Source organism: Gymnogyps californianus, chromosome 18 (assembly GCF_018139145.2).
Source record: "Gymnogyps californianus isolate 813 chromosome 18, ASM1813914v2, whole genome shotgun sequence".
Taxonomy (NCBI): Eukaryota; Metazoa; Chordata; class Aves; order Accipitriformes; family Cathartidae; genus Gymnogyps; species Gymnogyps californianus.
Window position 1 is genome coordinate 6,667,305 of NC_059488.1, and position 22,006 is coordinate 6,689,310.

The following is a 22,006-nucleotide window of genomic DNA, read 5'->3' on the forward strand; positions in this document are numbered from 1 at the left end:
CCACTGTCAGTGATTCAGACCAGATAACGCTGGGAATTCTTTCAAATGTCCTCAAAATGTGAAAACAACAGAGAGGAGCAACCATGCTGCTGGAAGTCGTTAACTTCATCAGAACTTTCCACTTCTTCTTTATAATGATGTGGGCTTTTCATATCTGCTTCATTTCCAGCCAATAGTAATATTTTGGGTCCTGATCTGTGTTGTTAATATCGCTTGTCTTCTTTTTTCTTTAACAGCCACAAGTGAGGTTACTTAAACTATGCTTAAGAAACACAAACTCTTCTCATCTCTCTTTTTATAGCTGCATGTTACTGAGACATGTTTAAAGTCTTTTACATACCCATGGACCACCATGAAAGTGTTTATTGTACTCATAAGCATGCAGCTATGAAATCCTCTGTACTTGCGGTGCCTGGATGTAGGAGCCTGGTGGAACAGTGTTGTTACATTTTGTACAGTCTTTGAGAGTTATGTGGCTCATATTGTTAAAAATCTATCTATGAAACGGTAAATTCCTCAGAGACCGAAGACTGGTTATCAGTGTTACAGATCATTTAAGTCTAATTCCCTCTTGCCCAGCTTCATTTACAACAGTAATCATATTTTTCATGATTAGATACATTTTAATTTAGATAAAGTAGTATAATAACTAAACATTAGATTCAGATCAGCACAGGATGGGTGGCATGAAGCCCCTAGACACCATATACTAAATATTTGTGTCTTGGGCTGCAGCGCCCTTTCACTTTTAGTCTAAGTTTCATGCAAACAAGCTAATTAGATGTGTATCTCCTCACGCTGCCTGTGTGTGTTTGGCCAGAGGAAGTCAGTTCAGATCACCACGTTTGTTTTCCCACCCAACCTGCTGAGCTAGCACAGAACACCCAGTTTCTAGGGAGGAAAGCGTAGCTTATCAGTCTAGTCAGGTTCATGAAGTATTCATGGTATAAAAGACCAGTTAAGTTATGTATGTAAAGCATGTAGGAGTTAATGGCAGTTTTTATTTATTGCCATAGGACTCTGCATCATTCAGAGATGCTACGTGATCCAGACAGTCTGGGAGTTTAAGATGAAGAAGAGGGTGGTCTGTGGGTCACTGTAGCACTGTTTTCATTTTGAGGCTACAGCAAATCCATCCCCATCCCTGAAACGCCGTCAGCAGCTGTGCTGCTGAAGCTATGCCTGTGTACTGAGCACCTCCCTACGTTTCTGAACGCACGTTCCACATTGTACAGATTATTAGCTTTATTCGTGTGTTTCCTTCTCCTCCCCATTGCCTTGCTTGCTTACCTACGCTAGCACAATGCAGCCACTCGACAACGGGTGAGAACTGTGCTAGCTAATATGACTGACTCCAGATTTAGATTTGTTTTGATCTCTGAACCTTAAAGATGGGTATTGTAATCTCTAATATACAAAGCATGCTAATTTACCTTCTTACAATCTGTGAGAGCAAATCTGACATGTAGCTGAAAGGAACTGCCCTTTCTTGTCCTAGGAGAACACCCCCCGGCAGGTGAGCGTTGGTGAAAATGGGGGATACGAGAGACATCTGTCCTCACCTGGATTCCATAGGAGAGGTGACCAGGGATGATCTGCTGCTCAAATCCAAGGTAGAGGGTGTTCTGGTTGTCAGTCCTTTCCCTTTTAGCTATTGTGCATGGGTTTGCATGTTTGCTTTTTGAAGAAAATGCTGCCTGTCTCCATAGAGGAGCGGCGGAAGCTCTTCTCCAATGCTGATGTACCCTGCACATGTCCCATAAAGTAAGCCTTTGTCGACTCCATCTGAGCTATTTCTGTCATTTTATCCTGCTCAGATGTGTCACTTAGCTGAAACACTGCAAAATGTATATTTAGTTGAAAGTGTGATATTAAGAAATGAACTACTGTGAGCTGCAGGTTGGTGAGGCCTGTGTTATAGAGAAGTTTCCCACTCTTGAAGGACTAGGTTGCTTAAAAACCAAACAAGCAAACAAACCTTCTTTTATCATGAATATGCAGGGAACTTGCCAGTCTTGTGGAGCTGTGGGACCAAATCTCTGGGCTTGTCTTCAGGTAAAAATGGCTTGCTATTTGTGTGCATGATATGGTGGGACTTCTTTAATATCATTAAAAAAAAAAAGAAAGTATTGTACTGAAGAAAAAAAAAAAAGAGCTGGAAGCAAAGAGAGGGTTCACAGTAGAACTATCCACTGTTTTTTGATGGATTCCAAGGAAAAGACTCCCTAGATTAAAGGCTAATGCTGTCAGAATATGCCAAGATCTAACAGTTCCCTCCTCATAGGTGATTGCCCCCTGGTAGTCCCAATAGGAATGAATAAAATGCCCAGCGTTGACTGTTGGCTTGGGTCCTGCCTCTGCTGGCAACTGTGAAGGGAGGCTGCAAGTGTGAGACCTCAGAAGACATTGCTCAGGGCAGCGAGGCAGAAAGGAATGACACGGGGCATGCGGGCGGGCAGGGGCAGTTTATTTTTACACTGGAATGCCCAGACATTTTGAGACTGCTCAGATGAGCTGCCCATTGGAGCAATTGCCTTGGAATGGAGCCTTTACGTGGGTGCAACCCTGGTTCCAGGCTTTCTTCCTTAAATCAAGCGATTCCAATTTTCCATCTTATTCTGGGCCCTGAATAAAAAGCAGGTTAGAAAACTGGCGAGATCAATTCTGAAGTTGCAGCTGCTGGTGGGACTGGAGTTGCAGATTATTTTGTGAAGGGTCTAATTTGTTGTGTGTGCCCATTGTGCTTTTGCTCTTTTCTCTCACTAGATTGGTTGTCCTTATGTTGGTTGTGGGGAGTCCTTTGCTGACCACAGCACACTTCATGCACAGGTGAGCTTTTCTCTGTTGTTCATCTTAAGACAGACAGAGTTGGATTTTTCCCGTTACCTAATCCTCCTCTACCCTATTCTGGTAGCCCAGTGCTTCAACTTGAGTCAGCTGTCAAATGAGATTCGTTATTTCACCTTTTAATTTTTAGGCCAAAAAGCACAACCTGACGGTGAATCTGACCACTTTCCGCGTCTGGTGTTACGCTTGCGAAAAGGAGGTGTTCTTGGACCAGCGGCTGGCAACGCACACGCAGTCGCCGCCAGTAACGTTCACTGAACCGGTGGGTCTGTGTCACAACGTGGCAGGGTTGAACGTTTGGCAGGGTTTTTGTTTACCTGTTGCAAAATGAGCCAAGTGGTTTCCACTATTGTCCCGGCTTTTGTTGTGATAGGAACTCTTTTACTGGAAGTGGCTACCTGTAGCCAGAGGACCAATAGCCTTGCCTTATAGGATCTCACAGCAAGAAGACTTCCAGACGACTTGAATGTCTGTTCTGACTTTTTTTTTTAACCTTTCCTAGCCTCTTCCATGGGGCGTCTGTTTCTGGGAGGAACCACAACAGCCATCACATCTTCATTTTCAATGCATGGCCCATGGAAATTTTAGCTGTCAGATCAGAAACACATGTACTTGTGACACTGCTGCATATTCCTGATGCCTCTCTTACCATGTGTACTGGAAACAGTAATGGTACTATTTCCACTCCCTCCCTGCATTAGTGAGAAGGGTAGGCAGTGCAACTGGTTCTTCTCTCTCCAGTGTGCTTTTTTTAAAGGCTGGCTTGATTTATGTGTAAGATAATATCTCTCACAACTCATCTTTTAAAGCAGGCCTCTCACTGATGCTTATTTCTCTGTCTTTAATCTAGGATTCTCCGTTGCCTGCTCACCCTTTGAAAGCTGTTCCAATTGCAGTGGCTGATGAAGGCGAATCTGAATCAGAGGATGACGATTTGAAACCAAGAGGTAACTGCACTGAGTTGATGAAAGGGCTGTGAGGGTAACTCTGCAATCTGTAGGACCTGCACTGAGAGGTTCCTAGGAGCAGAGTGTGGAGACTGCCTAGAAAGGGCTCAATTCCCTCTCCTTTGGGGAGGAATGTAGAAAGCAGCACATCTGGAAAGTGTTTCACGCCTCTCTTGTTTGTGCTTTAGGCCTTACTGGAATGAAAAATCTTGGGAACTCCTGCTACATGAATGCAGCACTTCAGGCTCTCTCTAACTGGTAGGCATTAGGGCCCTTCAGTAGAGTCTTCACTAGACTTCACGAAATATCAAAAGTGACGCCTCTGATCTGAGACCTTCATGAGTCTTGCAAAGAGCAATCAGCCAGGCTAGGTGCAGATAAATTTAGCGTTTGCTCAGGGCAACAGAAGTTTTACAGTAGGAAACTGAGCGAATAGCCAACTTGTGGCTACATACAAGACTCATGTTTAGATGAGTGCTTGAAGTAAAACTTCATCATTTCAATTGTGACAGAAATGTATTTATCGTGTGGGAAGGCACATCACATCTCTTTATTCTCCCCAGTGATATCATTCTAATAACCCATATCCTAAAATATTCTCTAGCCATCCTGCTGAGAACTAATTCCAGGATCTCTTCTCTGTGCAGGGAATAGATTCAGATCAGCCTTTTTCATTTGTTTCAAGTTAGGAGTCAGGTCTGCATCTGGAATCACTTCTTCCCTCGATTTAAAAACAGTATCTTAAGCATGCTTTTGAAAGGGTGTGCATTTAAGTTTTGATAAACCCTTAAACAGAAGCAAAGGAGAAATTTCTGTGCACTGAATTCTCTTTTTTTTCTTGTAGCCCACCTCTCACACAGTTTTTTCTGGAATGTGGTGGACTGGTCCGTACAGATAAGAAACCAGCCCTGTGCAAAAGTTACCAGAAGTTGGTGTCTGAGGTTTGGCATAAGAAACGGTGAGTGGTCACTCCCTAATCTAATGTGGACGGGTTCCATAGTTATGTTAGTTCTGAAGTCTGGCATCAGCCAAGAGGAAATTTGATCTTCAGGGATAAGCGCGTTGTCTAAGGCAGTCAGTTCAAACGCAAGTATGCGAGGATTCCCCGTTATCTAGGAGATCCCATATCCTGCTACTGGTGATAAAATGGCCATATTGATGTCAGTGAAAAGAATACATTCGTAATGTTAGAACTTTAAAAAGGAAGAGATTTTTTTTTATATAGCTTCCCTGTTGGCAATGAAGAAAAAACGATGGAGTAAGGGAATACTCTTGGCCATTTCTCAGTATTTTGCATGGACTGACCAGCACTTAATTGCACTGCTCTTGATTAGCAGAGGGATTGATGATTTGGATGGAAAAAACAATACAGAGATTTTTACCAGAGACAGTGGAAAATGCAAGTGACGTCTTGGGAAATATTCGCTGTTGGTTCAAATTCTAGACCAGTTCAAAGGACAGTGTAAAATAATGCAGCTCTGTTTAAATCGGAATATGTCTGCTCTGTGCAATCAGTTGGAAAAAATCAAACTAGGAATTTAAATGGCATTGCGTTTTTGTTTCATGTTAGTTGTTAACAAGGCATAAGTAAGATACAGAGCAAAAGTGAACTGTTTCTTTCTGGAAGAGAAGGCTGTAGACTTTGAAGCAATATAATGTCATTTTAATATTGGTTTTGATTTACTTCATTTACTGGGTGGTCAGTCCACCCAGATTTTGAGACAGACATGGCGCTGCACAATCAAACCAAGTAACGCATTGCAAAACCCTGCTCTGGAAAGAATCACTTGAGACAATTCAAAGTGTGGACAGAGCTTTAAGTTAAATGTGCTCTAGGGAAGAGTCCCTCTGGAAGGACAGACTGAAATGACTGCGAGATGTTTTCTGTCTCTTAATTTGTATGTCATCCAGCTAATAGAGAAATATATGCCCAGGCTTTGCAGGTGCCTAATTATCTTTTGTCCTCTTTAACTAGTTACCACACCCTGTTCTATGGCTTATTAGACAAACTGGCTCCAGGCCTGATAAGCAAACTAATTTCTTTTTCTTTTTTTTTTTTCCTTCCCATATCTAAACAGCCCGAGTTATGTTGTTCCAAGCAGTCTATCCCATGGAATTAAACTCGTCAACCCCATGTTCCGAGGCTATGCGCAGCAGGTGGGGCCTCAACAAAAACATGCCATTATTCCAAAGATGGTGGGATTTTTTCTTCCTGCAGCAGTAGTGCTTGTGCTCAGAAGGACGAGCTTGAGCTCAGGGGTCATGCCCATTTTGTGTCAGTATTAGTGATCTGATAGAACACTTGGGTGGGATTTAGGAGACCTGGGTACTCTTCTGGGCTCTGCCTCTGGCTTGCTGGTACCAAATCAGTGCATTTTCCTGTGTCAGCTTTCTCACCTCTGAAATTATGATGGTCATCTCCTTTATAAAGGGCTTTGAGATCTATTGATACGTGCTATATGAGAGTTAGGTATTATTTATTCACATCAGAGCTGAGGAACCTGGATAAATCTGTACTAAAAAGTTAAAGATATGAATGTTCTATATTCTTTTTCTGGGGAATTACAGCAAACAATCTTATTTAAAGATAGTATCCTTTTTTTCCTTTGAAGTTTTCATCGGCGTCTTGTGTTTATTCTTTAGAATAAAATGTAAACATCAAACTATGATTAGAAAATTTACAAGAGAAGTGACAGTACATCTAAACTGTGATACTGACAGGAAATCAAAACAGAGGATAAAAATAGTGATTAATGAAAGAACTTCTATATTTATCTTTGATGTGAAGTACGTCGGATTGGAAAACTCTCAGCTGTAAAGAGATAAAGTTGAAAGGAAGAGTGGGCAGGCTAAAAGCCAAACTTCCATAAAATAACAAACATCATAAATAACTTCATGGAGTTGTCAAAATACCAAGTTGCTTTCCAGCAGGTCCTTTGAAGCCAATGTACCAGCTCTTTTACTATGTATTATGAATGTAGGAGCTTGCACCTAGACTGTATAGTCTTTGGTTTCTGGTTCCATTCCCTATTTATGAAAGATTTTAGTCTGCCCTCTCTAAGAGAGGGATTGCCATGAGCAGAAGTCAGTGTTCATGAAATTTGTTTTGTGGGTAAGAGTCTATTCTTTACGGCCTGCTGTCTTCATGAGGTTTCTCATTGTCTCTCTCTTATCAGTGGTAAACCCCTGATAAAGAAGCTCATGGTTTGCATGCTACAGCTGCTCTCTGGCTTTTTGTTGTCTTTCAGCTGAAGGTGTTCAGATAAAAATTGGGCCTTTTATCATTTAGGAGTTAAAAACATTTATGTAGCAGACAGGCTTCTTGGTACGTCGCCACAGTACCCTCTGTGCTTTAGTAGGGTCTCCTTGTGTTGCAGAGGTGGCCAGCCTTTGTGGGCAGCATTGAAAGAGGCTGTGAATGCAGCCATCTCCTCTTTTGCCCCTCTCATTTGCCCCATTTCTGGATGGATACTAACATGGAATTACTCCTTGTTTTCAGGACACTCAGGAGTTCCTGCGGTGCCTGATGGATCAGCTTCACGAAGAACTGAAGGAACCAATAGTTGCAGAGACGAGGGATTTGGATACCAGTGACCAGGACGACAAGCGAGAGGGTGACCGAAGTCCTTCGGAGGATGAGTTCCTCTCCTGTGACTCAAGCAGTGACAGGGGTGAAGGAGATGGTCAAAGTCGGACCACAGCGGGCACAGGCAGCAGCTCCCTGGCAGAGACAGAGCTGTTGATCCAGGATGAAGCAGGGAGAGGGATTTCCGAGAAAGAGAGGATGAAGGACAGAAAGTTCTCCTGTGGCCATCGGCGCAGCAACTCGGAGCAGGTGGATGAGGATGCAGATGTTGATACTACTATGATGCCAGTTGATGGTAGAGCCTCACCTGAGATGCTGCCAGCTCCCCGTCCTGCCAGCCCATGTAGGACACCAGGTATACAGCTCTTCCAGTCATGTTATTTGTGATCAGACTTGTTATCATCCTACACAGGGACAGTGTTGCAGTGCAGTGGCAAACAACACATAATGTGACAGTTCCTTCTATGGGTTTCCAGAGATTTTGCATCCAGGATTTTCCTCAGTGTCCCTGGCAGTAGTCCTGCCTTTGTGCACAATTGCTTCCGTAAGAAAATGTAATACGTGAGCCAGAGAGGTGCTTAGCCAGGCTAAAGTGCTATGGAGCTGAGTAAGGACTACGTCCTGAAGGCAGTGATAGCTGCCTCTGCCAAACCTCCAAACACTGTATTTATGCCTTTTCCTAATTTAAGAAAAAGGTTTTGTATGCGTACATTGCTTTATCTGATAGGCTGGCCTGGGGAAATATTAGCTGTGGAAAAGGTGTGGAAGAAGGTATTTGTTACTGTTGGACTGTGGGCCTTTTGGAGAGAAAAGGGAGAGGCACAGTTTGTGCATTTCTGTGTCTTAGGGAAAAGAAAAGAGCAGCAGTTAAGACGTAGGTGTGGAGTCACCTCAAACTGAACATATCCGGTCTTTCAACACTTCTTTATAGAAGAGTCTTATTCTGCCAACTGGCACTGAAGACAGCAATGCTGTTTATGTGGATTAGGGATACAGGAGCAAGCTGTAAAACCTAATTAGTCATAAGTGTGAAAAAATGGCGGGTTGGGGGTTTTTTTATATGTAATTATTAGCTGTTCAGTATAGCTCTGTATGCACTCTTACTCATGCACTGAGGGAGCTGTATCTGCCAACCTGTGCAAGCAGCACAGTTAACAGACACTGAACTGTGCGTTTTGGGAAAGATTCTTTGCTGGAACGCAGAGCTGGGCTGACACTGACTACAATAGGGTTGCCTTTCATAACTGGGGTTTCCACCAGTGCTCTTCTCCCTCTCCATTTTCCCCAACAGAACCTGACAATGATGCCTACGTGCGCTGCTCCTCACGCCCCTGCAGTCCAGTCCATCATGAAATGCACTCCAAGCTCTCTAGCAGTCCTCCTCGCTCCAGTCCTGCCAGGCTTGGACCTTCCTACGTACTCAAGAAAGGTAGTGCAAAGAGTGTATGCTGGGAGGCAAAATGGGGAGCATGTAGAGGAGGAGGGGTTCATTTACAGAAGAGAGAAGGAATCCATCATGATTCTTGGTTAACAGTTGTAAGAAGTGCTGATTCCCCTGGACATCAGTGCTTTCTAAAATACTACTAGGCAAAGACTACAGTAAACCTGCAGGTAAAGTCAAGCTCTGGGCACAACAGATGTTCTAGTATGCTCTTATAGTGGAGCCTGAAATGATTTCCATGTCTGCATCCGCATGCTGTGTTTGTTATTAATAAAATGGCTATGAAGTCCCAGGCACAAGCTCTGTCCCTTTAGGGGAGTGTGGAGATGTGTAAACATTTGTCTGCCAGACTTGAATTTCATGGCATGTGGGCCAAAGAACTGGAAGGTGATGTTACCAAGAGAGAGCTTCCTGCCTCTTAGACATCTTGGGCTCACAATAATAGAATTAAGGCTGCAGATGCAAATCCAGTGCTGGGAGCATTGTTAGGCTTCAGAGTGGAGCCTGGCTTCTGTTGTTATCAAACTGGTCTCTTCATCCCAAGCAAATTGCAAATCGAATTCCCTCAGCATTGCATAGGCTGCAAACACAATGGCATGTGCTTATACCACTGTCCCTACAGCTGTTCAATAATGGCATTCTTTCCTCAACTCTGTCCCAGCCCCTTGGCTGAGGTCAGCACAGCCACAGATGTTCTGGCCGGATAAAAAGCACTCTGTCTCCAGGCACATGTGCATGGGGAAGAGGGTTTGTTATTAAACAAAACTGCGTGTTTGGCCAGTGCCTGCTGCGGAGAGTCCTCTCCAGTGCAAGACACCTGGGGAACATGTGGTAAATGTCAGAGGGGAAAAAAAAAAAGGACAAAGTACACAGGCAGGTGAGGGGGGAGAGGAATTAAAGCGTAAAGCTTAGAGCAAAATGTTGCAAGACCTCAGAAAAGCAGGGACACTTTGTGGAAGGGCCAGGCTTCTAAACATGTACTAAGAGGATGGAAACAGGATTTCCAGTAAGACAATTCCTGCCTGCTGAGAGCTGGCACGTTTGTGTTGGTTCAGTTGGCTACCTCCCCCTTTCTTGTACCACGCGAAGCAGCAGTGTTCTTCACGTCAATTTACAACGGGCTCCACTGTCTCACTGGCACGCAAGTGGTGTCTGAACACGCAGGACAGCACTTGTCCTGTGTTCTTGTGCGGCTGCATGACTCTCCTGAGACAGGAGACCGGGAAGGAGTTGCTACATGATGGGGCTTCCTTGTCTGTCTTTCAGCCCAGATGCAGGCTTCTGGGAAAAAGAAGAAAGAACTTCGTTATCGCAGTGTGATTTCTGACATCTTCGATGGCTCCATTCTCAGCCTGGTGCAGTGCCTCACCTGCGACAGAGTGAGTCTCCTGGCGGCTGTCAGTCAAAGAGCACACAGTCTTCTAGCTTGTAGATCTCTTCTTAGGAAACGGTGCTCCTGTTTCCAAACACTGTGGGATGCAGTAGGCCTGCTAAAATGATGATAGGTGGATGGCAGGGGAGGTGTGAGAAACCTGCCATGCCAAGAAGTTGTATTTCTCTGCAGGGGTCTGTTTGCTTATCCGTGTTACGGAGTTGGCCTGGCAATATCACATTCACATTAGAAAACTGATTCCAGTGCTACAAAAACCATGACAAAAGTCATCCTGCTGACAGCAGTGAAGAATAATTAGCCAGAGCGAGTTGCTCTTACTGCCAGCTCGGGTTTCTAGCCTAGACAAAATCCAAGCAGTGATAAAAGGTGATGAAGGTCAGGTCCCAGCTCCATTACACACAGAGGAAACCCAGACCTCTTCCTCTTGGATATTTCCAGGTTTCTACGACAGTGGAGACATTCCAGGACCTGTCACTCCCAATCCCAGGGAAGGAGGACTTGGCCAAGCTGCACTCCGCCATCTACCAAAACGTGCCAGCTAAGACAGGGGCATGTGGGGACAACTACGCCTCACAAGGCTGGATTGCTTTCATCATGGAGTATATCCGGAGGTGTGTTCCCTGTGCAGCACCTCTTTTTTTCTGGGGTTTGCCCTGCAGCGCTGGAAGGCAGCTATCCCTAACCAGTGGTGTTTACAGCAGAATGTCAGTTGTAACCGTTCCTTGGACGACAGTATGTGGTACCTCACAGGTCTTTGAGCCTTTTCGTGTAAATCAGTTGCTACTGTTCCTCTAGTTCTGTCATACAGCTTGAGATCTCTTGTGCAGCTGATAAACCCTCACTTACTTCTGCCTTTAGCTCAGTCTTGCCCTCCAGAGCAAATTAATTCCTGGTGTAGTTTTCCATATCATTGCCAGTTTGAGCAATCACAGTAGGAACATCAGCTGAGAGAAATCATGCTTTCCCTGCTCCTCTGGGATGTGTGATAAGCTTAGGACCTACAGCTAGACGGAAACCCATCAACCATTTGGAGTTTGGTACGCCAAAGCGTCCAGCTGTTTTATGTATAACTCTTTCTCTTAATCCCCTCTTTTCTGCAGATTTGTGGTGTCCTGTATCCCTAGCTGGTTTTGGGGTCCTGTTGTGACGCTGGAGGATTGTCTTGCTGCCTTTTTTGCAGCGGATGAGTTGAAGGGTGAGTTTTTTTCAGTGGGGTCTTGACAGCACGAAACAAGGAAAACCGCATGGAGGAGTATTTCACGTGCGTTTGGGAGGCGGATTAAATCTCCTGGAAAGCCTGCCTCAGTATTTCACTTAGAGACTGGCGGTACCAAAATTTGGCAGTTCAGCGTCTCTGAGCAGAAGTGAGTTTTCCCCCCTGCTCAGGGGTGGGAAATCCGGGTGAGAGTGTCCTCAGCGAGGCGCAGACATAGCTGTGGGTTGGTTGTGAGTGCTGTGGCTCCTTAGCCTTCTTAGTTTCTTCGCTTTCTCCATCGACTCCTTAAGCTCTAGAGGACTCAATTTGCTGTGTTCACTTGTGTTGGTGGGCAATCGCATACTTTTCTGCTAGCTGACTGCATTCTCTTCTTGCCTATGCTTATTGGGAGAGGTGTTTGTTTGATCTCTTCTCACCCTGGCTTCCCCAAGAGGTTGCTTAACTTGGTTTCTCTGCACTGGATGGAAATGTAGCTGTATCGGCATTGTGTGCTCTGAGTAACTGCATAATGGCTTTCTTCTCTTCATCTACAGGGGACAACATGTACAGTTGTGAACGGTGTAAAAAGTAAGTTTGCATTATCTCTATTGTGTTGTATTTCTGGAACTTTATTTCTCTGTACTGCTGTCAACATTTTGCTATGCCCTCTGCGTGGACATTTCTTCTGCTGAGTGGCATGGAAAATCTGCCACTGAGGTCACTGATCGCAGGTAGGAAAAGTGCTGGCTATGCGGGGGAAAGAAAGGAAGAAGGAGATGAACGGGGATGCGGCTTGGCAGTAATGGAGCTATTGTATTAGAGAGAAGAGGCATGACGAACTGCTCATGCCATGCTTCATTTGGGAAGGATGCTGCAAAGAGCCTGAATTTGTTGCTGGTGGAATTCAGGATTTGTCTTGGACTTCAAAGCGAGCGAGACCCAGCCAGAGCAAGACCCAGCCTTGCCTTTTGGCATCCCTTTGCTTTGGAGATTTCTCACAGCTAGTTTCTTTTTCTCCCTCAGACTGCGGAATGGAGTAAAGTACTGCAAAGTCCTCCGGCTACCAGAGGTGAGTAAAAGCACCTTGTTTCCTAGTTTTCTTTTAGCAGCCACTGAGGAGGTAAGGAGGCTAGAGGTAGAACAGAAATAGCAGTTTGTTTTGGTGGCAAGGCCCTGTATCTAGACCAGAAGAGACTTCCCCATTCTAAGCTGATGAGCCAGCAGCATTCATGACTAACAGGCAAAGAACTCTTGCAAAGATCAGACGCACAGAGATGTGCTGTTTTATCAGAATACCCACAGCAAAACTGCGCTTTGGCGTTCTCTGTCCTTGGTCTTTTAGATTCTTTGCATCCACTTGAAACGGTTCCGGCATGAGGTGATGTATTCCTTCAAGATCAACAGTCATGTCTCCTTCCCCTTGGAAGGGCTGGATCTGCGACCTTTCCTAGCCAAAGAGTGCGTCTCCCAGATCACCACCTATGATCTCCTGTCAGTCATCTGTCACCATGGCACAGCAGGCAGTAAGTCCTTCATCTGCGAGTACAGGCAGAGGTGAACAGGAACGAGATGAGCATGAGCAGAGCAGAAGTGTGCTCCAGGACTAGCCAACACCGCTTCTGGGCTGCAGTGCAGTGTAAGGCCTGCCCCCTCCATTCCCAGGCTTGCTCAGCCTCTGCCCTTTGAAAAATGAACCGAGCAGCTTGTGACAGATCCCCTGCAGCTATTTCAGCCTCACCACTGGCTTGGCTCAAGCCCTTCCCGATGTTCGGTCTCACTGAGAGGCCCTTTCCAAGGAAGGCAAATCAGGGTGGCAGTGCCAGGCTCCCCTGCTCCTGCAAAGTTTGCCTGAACAGGAATTATGCCCTCTTTTTTTGGCGCTCTCTGCGTTCTCTGCCAGCAGCTAATCCTGTTTGTGCTGCTGACGTTATCCCAGGCCTGACTTCTGTCTGCACTCCGAAGCCCAGCAGCGTCGTGTTTTCTCTGTTACAGGTGGGCATTACATAGCCTACTGCCAGAACGTGATCAATGGCCAGTGGTACGAGTTCGATGACCAGTATGTCACTGAAGTCCACGAGACCGTGGTACAGAACGCAGAAGCCTATGTCTTGTTCTACAGGTGAGCTGTGCCCTGCATGCAGCAGTCCCTTGCTGCTTACAGAATACCTAGAAATGCATTTCACAAACTTAAGTTTTCAGGAATTGCTTAATTTTCTTTTCCTTTCCCTCCTTAAGGAAGAGCAGTGAAGAAGCTGTGCGAGAGCGTCAGAAAGTTGTGTCCCTTGCCAGCATGAAGGAGCACAGTTTACTGCAGTTCTACATCTCTCGAGAGTGGCTCAATAAATTCAACACCTTTGCTGAGCCTGGTCCCATCACCAATCACACCTTTCTGTGCTCTCATGGAGGTAGGGCGGTGCTGCTGGACCCGGGAATAGCAGCTCTCAGCTTTGTGCTTCCTGGTGCAGTAAGAAATGCAGAAAAAAAGCTCCAGCTGTCATCCTGATACAGCGTATGCTGCAGGAGGATCCGCTGCTTTGGCAGAAACTCCAGCCCGCTCAGGGAGAGATGAGACAATTACCCCATTGTCCTGCTGATCCGAGGCCCGGAGGGATGTGTAGTGCTGGGAAACAACAGTTTTCAGTTCTCCGTTTGTTTTTAAAAACAAACCTGTAGAAAGCAGATAAGACAGCATTTATCCGTGTCAGCCTATCAGCAAGGTTGGCCTTCAGTGTTTGTTTGGAGAATGGAGCACGCGCTACTGAAGAGAGCTGATACCGCGTTTTACTGCTCTGCTTCTTCATCTGTCATGCTGGGGAGCCCTCGTGTTTATAAATCTCCAATTGGAAACGAAGCGGTTCATTAGAAATTGAGGCCGTGAATTGAGAAACCTCCACAATTAATGAACTCTTGACTGTCTTCCATTAGCAGAGGAAGCAGATTCTGGAATCAGGGAGTTTTCAGCAAGGGAGATGTGACATTTTTGTGTCTTTACCCAGCAATAATGAGTTCCCTGGTTAACTCTTCCTCTTGCTTTTCCTCCACAGGAATCCCTCCTAATAAATACCACTACATCGATGACCTGGTTGTGATTCTGCCCCAGAACGTGTGGGAATATCTCTACAACAGGTGAATACGGCCATTTCAGTCTTCCTTCCAATGAGTTTTGTTTTTTGTTTCACACCTTGGGCAGCGCCCAAGACATAATCCCTTCCCAGCGCACCTTAAAGCTATGCAGTACTTGGTGCGGACTGGAAAAGACTTGTATTTGTAGAGCCTCCTAATTTAAACCAAAATGAGCTACATCACTTGTCCCAGAGCAATATTGTGACCCTCACTGTGTTGAGTAAAGGCAGTACTCTCCATTCAGAAAACGGCTGCAGATGCACCCCTCCTTCACCAGCATCTGTAGTAGTATAAAAATCCATCTCTGCAGGATGCAGGGCTGGGAAGCATTTCCAGTCTCCTGCAGTTCTCCGTTGCCCTCCCTCTCTTCTTGTGCTCAGGTTCGGGGGCGGCCCTGCCGTGAACCATCTGTACGTGTGCTCGATTTGCCAAGTGGAGATTGAAGCACTTGCCAAACGCAGGAGAATTGAAATCGACACCTTCATCAAGGTTTGTATGGGAAGCATCTGGAAGCAACAGCAAAGGGCAGAGGTGGGAAATGCAGACCTCTCACAGACCGTTAGTGGAAAACTCTTGCCCCTGTTTTCCAGAACATGATCTACAGCATGGCCAGGAGATTGACCTTGGGGTTCCCCAGTGCTAGCAGCACGGGGAGGGACAGCTGGAACACGATAATGCTGTGCGTGGCTGCATGCAGACACGAAGTTTGAAACCATCCTAGTCTCTTGCCTGCTCTAGTGAGCGGGAACAGGTTGTGAGGAAGGTGGTGGAATTACATGGGGTTCTTCTGAAGGATGGCAAGGCTGCCTTACAGTTAACGGAAGGGGCTCCCCCAGACCTCAGGAGTGACTAAATCCTCCCTGCATGTCTCTGTTCTCCTCTGCTCTCCCAGCTGAACAAGGCTTTCCAGGCAGAGGAGTCTCCAAGCGTCATCTACTGTATCAGCATGCAGTGGTTCCGTGAGTGGGAAGCCTTTGTCAAGGGGAAGGATAACGGTAAGAAGCCAGAGACCTCTGGAGTCTGTCAGGGGTGAGAGGCAGAACGGAAACAAGTCCAAAAAATGCTAGGTACTCGGTGAGCACTGCACCGGACTGGTACGGCTTGAGGCTGAATGGAGTTCAGACACCAGCCGCTCACACTGCGGGCAGGTCCCCAAGGGCAGGGCAGAAATAACAAGAGAAATAGCTCGGGAAATAAGCTGAATTTGGTGGCAATGTGGAAAGCGGAGTGGGTTTTGACATGTTTGTTCTCCTTTTACAGAGCCTCCCGGACCAATTGACAACAGCAAGATTGCACTCACGAAAGCAGGTGGCCACGTGCAAGTTAAGCAGGGTAAGGCTTGTGCTTGCTGTCTCGTGGTGTTCCTAAAAGGTGAAGGAGAACGTTCCGCCGGATCTAGCTGTCCGTAGTGAAGCGGTCACAGAGCAAGATGGTGTTGCAGAGGATGACAGTTCTCTGCACAACCCGATGCTGACTGCCCTGAGTGAGCCACCTCAGTTCTCCTGCATGACCAGCTTGCTGATGTGACTGGTTACAGTGAAGCCTGCAGTCCCCCATCTCCTGCTGTTGCTGTTCCCCAGGCCCCTTCCACCGTTCCCCTTTGCCCCGCTTTGCGTTGGAGCGTTGATCTTGTGTTGCTCTTGACTTGGTCTTTCCTCAGCACCTGCTGTGGTCCAGCTTGTGAAATAACATTGCTTGTGCTGGGCTCTCCTGCCAAGCAGATCAAGATTGCGTTTGCGTCTTGGTTACCTCGCAAAGCAACCCTTTCTGCTTTTCTCCTCCTCTGTAACCTCTGTGGCAAAGTTCTCTGCTTTCCCTGCTTTGTGCTTTGACCACCTTAAGCTGTCCCTCCTGGGACAGCCTGGAGGGGGGGGTTCAGTCTCTCCCAGGCAGCGCAGCCCCCCCCTGCCTGGGACTGCTGTGCCGGAGCGCACGTTTGTAGCCCCCCTGGGCTCTCGGAGCTCATTTACTGCTGCGCACGAGAGAGGGGTCAGGCAGGCCCTGCTGTCGTGGGCTGTTGCTGCTCAGTTCCTCTCAGGGAAGGGAAGAAGTGACGGCAGCAGGACCCACCGGCGGTCGGTGACACGGCCGTGGAGCCCCGGTGGCTGCCAGCAGCAGGAGGCACTGGGGAGGGGGAGGCGTGGGGGCCGCTGTGGCTACAGCTGTGGCTACTGCTGTGCAGCGCGGAGTTGCCAGCGGGGCCGGGGCTTCGCTGGGTCTGGACCTTGCGGCCGTAGGAAGCACTGGTGCCTCGCTTTTCCTGGGGGTGGTGGGCCTGTGCAGGGGGAGGTGGTTGGAGAGGACATCCTCGTGTCGGGGTGCACCAGCCTTTCCCGCCGACACCTGCACAGAGCCAGGGCCTGCTGGCTGCGCGTCTGATGGCTGCTCTTGTCCCTTCCAGGTGCTGACTATGGGCAGATTTCCGAGGAGACGTGGATTTATTTAAGCACACTGTACGGAGGGGGCCCAGAGATTGCTATCAGGCAGAATGTGGCCCAGGTCCAAGAACTGGAAAACCTACACGGGGAGCAGAAGATTGAAGCAGAGACGCGGGCTGTGTGATCTGTGCGGGATGGGGCAGGGAAGGTACGGCACAGATAGGTCCGTGTGGGGATGGAAGGCTGGGGAATCCTGAGGAGTCAAACCTCTTCCGTTGTCTGGCACTCGAGGGTGTGTGCAGCTCCCACCACCGCGTCTGGGGCAGGCAGGTTTCCTCCGCCAGCCTTTCACGTGGCTTTGAATATAGGGGTGGTGCTGGGCAAGACTGGGAGAAAATCAGCTTCTCTGTAATTCATCTCTGGATAAAGCTGTGGTACGAGACCGCAGCCAGACTTCAGTAGGATACGTCTTGACCCGCGCCCTCTCCCTTTTGTTTGCTTACAAGAAACCAGCACTCCCAGCTTGCCCCAAGTGAACGGAGTCTCTCTGCTCCTTTGCAGGTTTTGCTTTTGGCACTTTTCTTTATACATTTGAGTTAAAGATAATGAAACATTATTTATGTTTCCAGCGGGCAGTGTTGCAACTAGAGAAACCTGTCATTTGAAGCTGGCTGAAGCCACAGGGTCTCCCGGTAGTTTTGTGCTGGTGGTGCACAGCTGTCACAACTTCCTAGTTTTGCTCTTTATCCAATTCTTGCAAATTCACTTGCAATCAACTCAGAAATTTTAAGAGAGGCCCTTTCTTTCTCCCCTAGCTCCTAACGCCACACCTTCACGGTCCTGCGGAATTTTTTTCTCCTTGTTGTATCTGATTTCATGTGTTCAGCACGTTTTCAGAGAACAAAGCTGGAAGATGAGTCCTCCTTCCCAATGGCTTCCCACTGTACAATTTCTGCTAAAGCTCCTGGCAGCTTTGTAGCTACGGGCTGCAGCCTTCCGGGGGGGTTAGCTCACAGGGGTGGTGCACGAGCAGCTTAAACTCAGAGCTGTTAATGGGCAGGCTTCGTTGTGCAGGACACGGGACAGCTCTGATGCAGACTTTGGGACTCTTGGTTCGTAACCCCGTTCTCGGACTGACCCTGCTGCAAGCCTAGATCTGTCCCCACGTCTGTCATGAGAAGCAAAGGGGGTGTGAAGGATGAGGAGGAGCCCGGTTGCTCGCACAGAGCCTGTTCAGATGGGTCACCCTTGGGCAGGGCGGTAATTCAGCGCTGGGGAAGGGGCCCGGCTGAGCAGGCCCCAGGCCGTTGAAGCAGCTTTTTAGGAATGAGCTGCTTTCTGCAGCCAAGCCCCCACCTGCGGGCTGAGGTCATGCCAGCTTCTCAACACAGATGTCGTTTGCGTACACAGCGGCTCATTTAATGAACAGAAATAACTGGCTCCCCAGTCTACTGCCACGAACGCAGCCGAGGAGCATCCGATAGCAGGCAGCGGAGAGAGGCATGAAGACAAAAAAGGCTAAACACTACTTTTCTCAGCAGGGCTATTCTTAAAAGTTCTTCATTCATCTCGTAAGCCAGAAAGGCAATAGTTAAATCTTTGCAAGCGTTTGAGTGCAATCTAATGGAAGCCAAGCAAGGCAGGCAGAGGTGGCCTCTCGTGGGCTGAGGAACCAAACTGTGTGGTCATGGTGCTGGAACCGGAACGCTTTCACAGCATCAAGTCTGGCCTTGGTGGTACCAGGCTCAGCATGGGGCTGGGACCTCCGAGCGCCTCATGTAAAAGTGGGAGGGAGGGGGGAGGGAAAGGCAGCTCTTTGACTTAGAGATAGAAAGTGGGGAAGGGTGTAGGACAGGGGAATTTGAAAAGAAAAACGTGGCCTTCAGATTTTTTTTTTTTTTTTAGACCAAATGTTTGCTGCAAACAGCAACTTCTTCTTTAAAAACGTGTCTGTAAATGGTTCAGCATGTTAATTTTACTATCCTGTTTATTGGATGCTTGTATATACCCAGCCAGGCCCGAGGGGAGGTCAGAGAATGAGCCACTGTTGGGATTTCTCATTGTTTTAAGCTGTCTTTGTTAGCCACTGCAGCCGCCTTCGAATCTGCTGCAGAGCCTGTAGGGCTGCATGTCGGTGTTGTCCGTGCCGTTCAGAGGATGCTGTACAGATTGTAACAACGCTCCTGTGCTTAAGTGTTCTACTTTGTGCTGAAAATGTGTTACAATAAATACATGTGCATTCAACGTGCTGCTGCCTGCTGCCTGCCTTGCGTGGTGAGAGGGTCTGACAGCTTCCGGGGAGCTTATGGGGTTAATGAAGAAAAAAAATTTAAAAGTGTAAAAAATAAAAAAATCCAAACTTCCTGCTGCCAAGAGGCCATGCAGTAACAGATCCTTCTGAGCAGCAGTGAGCTTCGGTAGCCCAAGTCCACTAAACCATACTGCGCTCGCTCAGAGGAGGGCGCCTGCTCCTTTCGGTCCCCGCTTACAAAGACTTCCTCTTCATGTTTCATTTACCCAATTTCAGCTGAGTTTGTCTCAGAAAGCCCGTGTTGTCTGGAAGCCCGTGCTATTCTTGACCATCATTGCTACGAAAGTAACTTGCAAGGGAAGCAGCTGAGGTTTCATTGAGCTGTTCCACGTTTCCAGAGGAGCGTTTTCTGTCAGTTTGTTGCGTGGCCAAAATGTCCTCACTGATATCATCCACTTCCCTGGTAACGCTTACGTGAGAGCGGCTTGGCTACCGAGGCCCCAGCAGACACTCTGCTCTTGCCAGGCTGTTACCCTGCGCTGCCGCTGAGAGTTAGCAGAGTTGCTAAAGCCGGCAGGTGACTGAGCCTGAGGGGCTGGAGGACAAGAACAGTTCTCTGCCAGAGCGGTGAATGACACCGCATGAGCTGAAGCCCGCAATACCTGAAGAAATAGAGCTCGAGTTGGGTTAAGGAGAACGTGCAGCTTGTTCTTTAGCGACTTGAAGTCAACCGTCAAAACTTGCATCTCGCAAACAAACCCCGTCACCTCAGCAACTGCAGAACAGCTCGTAATGTCCCGGAGACGTTAACGCACGCCCTCCCCGAGGGAGGGGATTATTCAGTGTCTGGACAAACAGCTCTAGTGCTGCTCTGGCAAAACCGTAACTGTACTTTTTGTTACCCTCTGTCCATTAAAACACTCAACGCTCAGTTCCGCATCTGTATTTCATTTGAAATCTGACTGCAGCATTGCTTTTCTCTGACTCCCGCAGCAGGCAGCTACGGTATTCCTGAGCACGCCTCAGACCCAGCCAGCTTTGGGACCCCTTGCCAACGTACGCTAAATTTTATGGCTGACCTCTTACCAGTTCTTTTTGCAAATCACTTCATTTCCCCCTTAGTTTATCAAGTCCCTTGCCGATTGCAAAAAAAGGGGAGATGAAAGAACTGTTCACGCATTGGCCTGACGGAGCTAACCTCAGCGTTTAGATTATCTGCTCCCTCCCCCCAGCCTTGCGGGAGTACTGGGGAGTCCAGTCCGCACGCGCTGCTCCTCCGCCATCGACTCCTCTCACGGACAGACAGACAGACAATTTGGACACAGCCGAGCTGTGCTACGCAGATGACAAGTACTCTGCCCGTCTGCCCCATGCTGTCACCTTATGATGCATGCGGCCCGTCCCAGCCCATGGGAAGGGGAATCGCTTCTTCCTCCGGTGGCGCGGGGCCCGCAGCCTGCACTGTCCCCACAGCTTCACTGTCCCCAGCACCCGCTGACGTGGCCGCAGCCTTGCTCTGCAGCCCACTGCTGCTGGGGGCACATCTCCACCCTCCTGCAGGGCCCAGTGCACGGCGTCCCCGACGCTCCGACGCGTTCGGTGACGCAGCTGGCATATCTAATGCTCGTTTTATTTTCTTCCCAGTTATTACTCAGCTTGGCTTCAGTTTCCAGCCTTCAATCACTCATTTGGTTGTGCTGTTTCTATTTAAAGTTAGCAATGCTAATACTGTGTAAGATAAACCAAAGTTAGAGCCAGGCTGACACCCCCTCCTATTCGTTATTTCCCCAAAATGCAAAGACTAGCAGACTGTTTCATAAACAGTACTGATTTGTCCTGAATTGACAGGGATGTTAATTAGCGCTGGCAAAGAACAACTGAAATTCTGTTAAAAAAAATAGCAATCTGACCTTAGGAAAAAAGAAAACTCTCTCTATAGCTGCTTCAAATGAAATCCTCAGCCAGGTGTCACCTACTACGAGCTGTACAACTGCAAATCCTCGTGGCTCCCAGATGAGGCTATTTCCAATGAACTGGACTAACAGGCGATGGAGCAGCAGTCCAGAAGCTAGTCAGGGTTTTGTCTCAGCTACAGAGACGCACCCCAGTCACCAAGCCTGCGTATTAAAATGGAATTGTAAACGTCCTCACCCAGACTTACAGAAATGCATCTGGTTTTCAGATTATTCGGTGAAGGGAACCATTATTGTATTTCATACATCTGCATGTTGACGCATGCATGCACAAATGCATTATTTGCTAGGCTTGCAACAGGTTTAGTTTCAATATATAAACAGTCGGTATCAAAACCATCTGCCAAGACTTCCAGTTAAACCAAAGCGTTCACTATGGGCATTACAAGGTGCAACTCTGTTAGAGGAAATGTTTTCCCCAAGCTTCCCCTTCTCATGGCCTCCTACTGACATGGGAAAAAGCAAGATCCACCTGTCTTTCCCAAGGACACCGACAACTCCAACCAGAACAGCGCATTCTTCTTTCTCCTCCGATGACCAAATAAAAAAAAAAAAAAAAAACCACCCAGCCACTTCAGTTTCTCTTCAGTGCCAGCTGGAAAGGTAAAAAATTTGATAAAATTGTGCCTCAAAGTGACCTGATGGGAACTAGCTGTGTGGGGCACTCACTCAAAGGTACAGGCAGAGCCAAACAAATACTTCAAATACCTGAAAATTCCAGTATGAAATAAAAAAACCAAAAACCCAAGTGCCATGAGTAAGACTATGTCATCATACGGCAGCAGCAGCTAGACACAAGCACCCCACTGGAACAGGCTGTTCCTGCTTATTGGTTGTAAATTTTACAGCTGGAAGTGAAACCCAAATCCATC

The 22,006-nt window shown here is 47.4% G+C and overlaps 1 protein-coding gene across 5 annotated transcripts; it reads left to right on the top strand.

Annotated features, from left to right (window-relative positions):
- Window positions 1-1,502: 1,502 nt before the first annotated feature.
- USP20 (ubiquitin specific peptidase 20) lies at window positions 1,503-18,694 on the top strand. 5 transcript variants are annotated; one of them, XM_050907746.1, is made up of 23 exons: window positions 1,503-1,613; window positions 2,002-2,055; window positions 2,767-2,829; window positions 2,978-3,127; window positions 3,698-3,794; window positions 3,983-4,052; window positions 4,639-4,752; window positions 5,873-5,951; window positions 7,294-7,675; window positions 8,672-8,809; window positions 10,088-10,200; window positions 10,653-10,825; window positions 11,315-11,409; window positions 11,964-11,997; window positions 12,433-12,478; window positions 12,752-12,932; window positions 13,402-13,528; window positions 13,645-13,814; window positions 14,454-14,535; window positions 14,913-15,021; window positions 15,425-15,527; window positions 15,793-15,864; window positions 16,934-18,694. In XM_050907746.1, exons 1-23 carry the CDS (start codon window positions 1,533-1,535, stop codon window positions 17,092-17,094), a joined length of 2,694 nt encoding a protein of 897 aa, XP_050763703.1. In that variant the 5' UTR covers window positions 1,503-1,532; the 3' UTR covers window positions 17,095-18,694. The 5 variants fall into 5 exon arrangements, with proteins under 5 accessions (XP_050763703.1, XP_050763701.1, XP_050763699.1 ...); XM_050907744.1 differs by having other exon boundaries at window positions 2,978-3,109; window positions 7,294-7,735; window positions 8,672-8,823; window positions 10,099-10,200; XM_050907742.1 differs by having other exon boundaries at window positions 2,978-3,109; window positions 7,294-7,735.
- The last annotated feature ends 3,312 nt before the right edge of the window (window positions 18,695-22,006 follow it).

Bases quoted from the DNA above. Each gene is read 5' to 3' on its own strand.
- USP20 (XM_050907744.1), top strand. From the start codon at position 1,533: ATGGGGGATACGAGAGACATCTGTCCTCACCTGGATTCCATAGGAGAG. The intron at 3,795-3,982 runs GTAACTGCACTG...TTTGTGCTTTAG, and splicing joins TGACGATTTGAAACCAAGAG to GCCTTACTGGAATGAAAAAT. The intron at 14,536-14,912 runs GTGAATACGGCC...TCTTGTGCTCAG, and splicing joins TGGGAATATCTCTACAACAG to GTTCGGGGGCGGCCCTGCCG.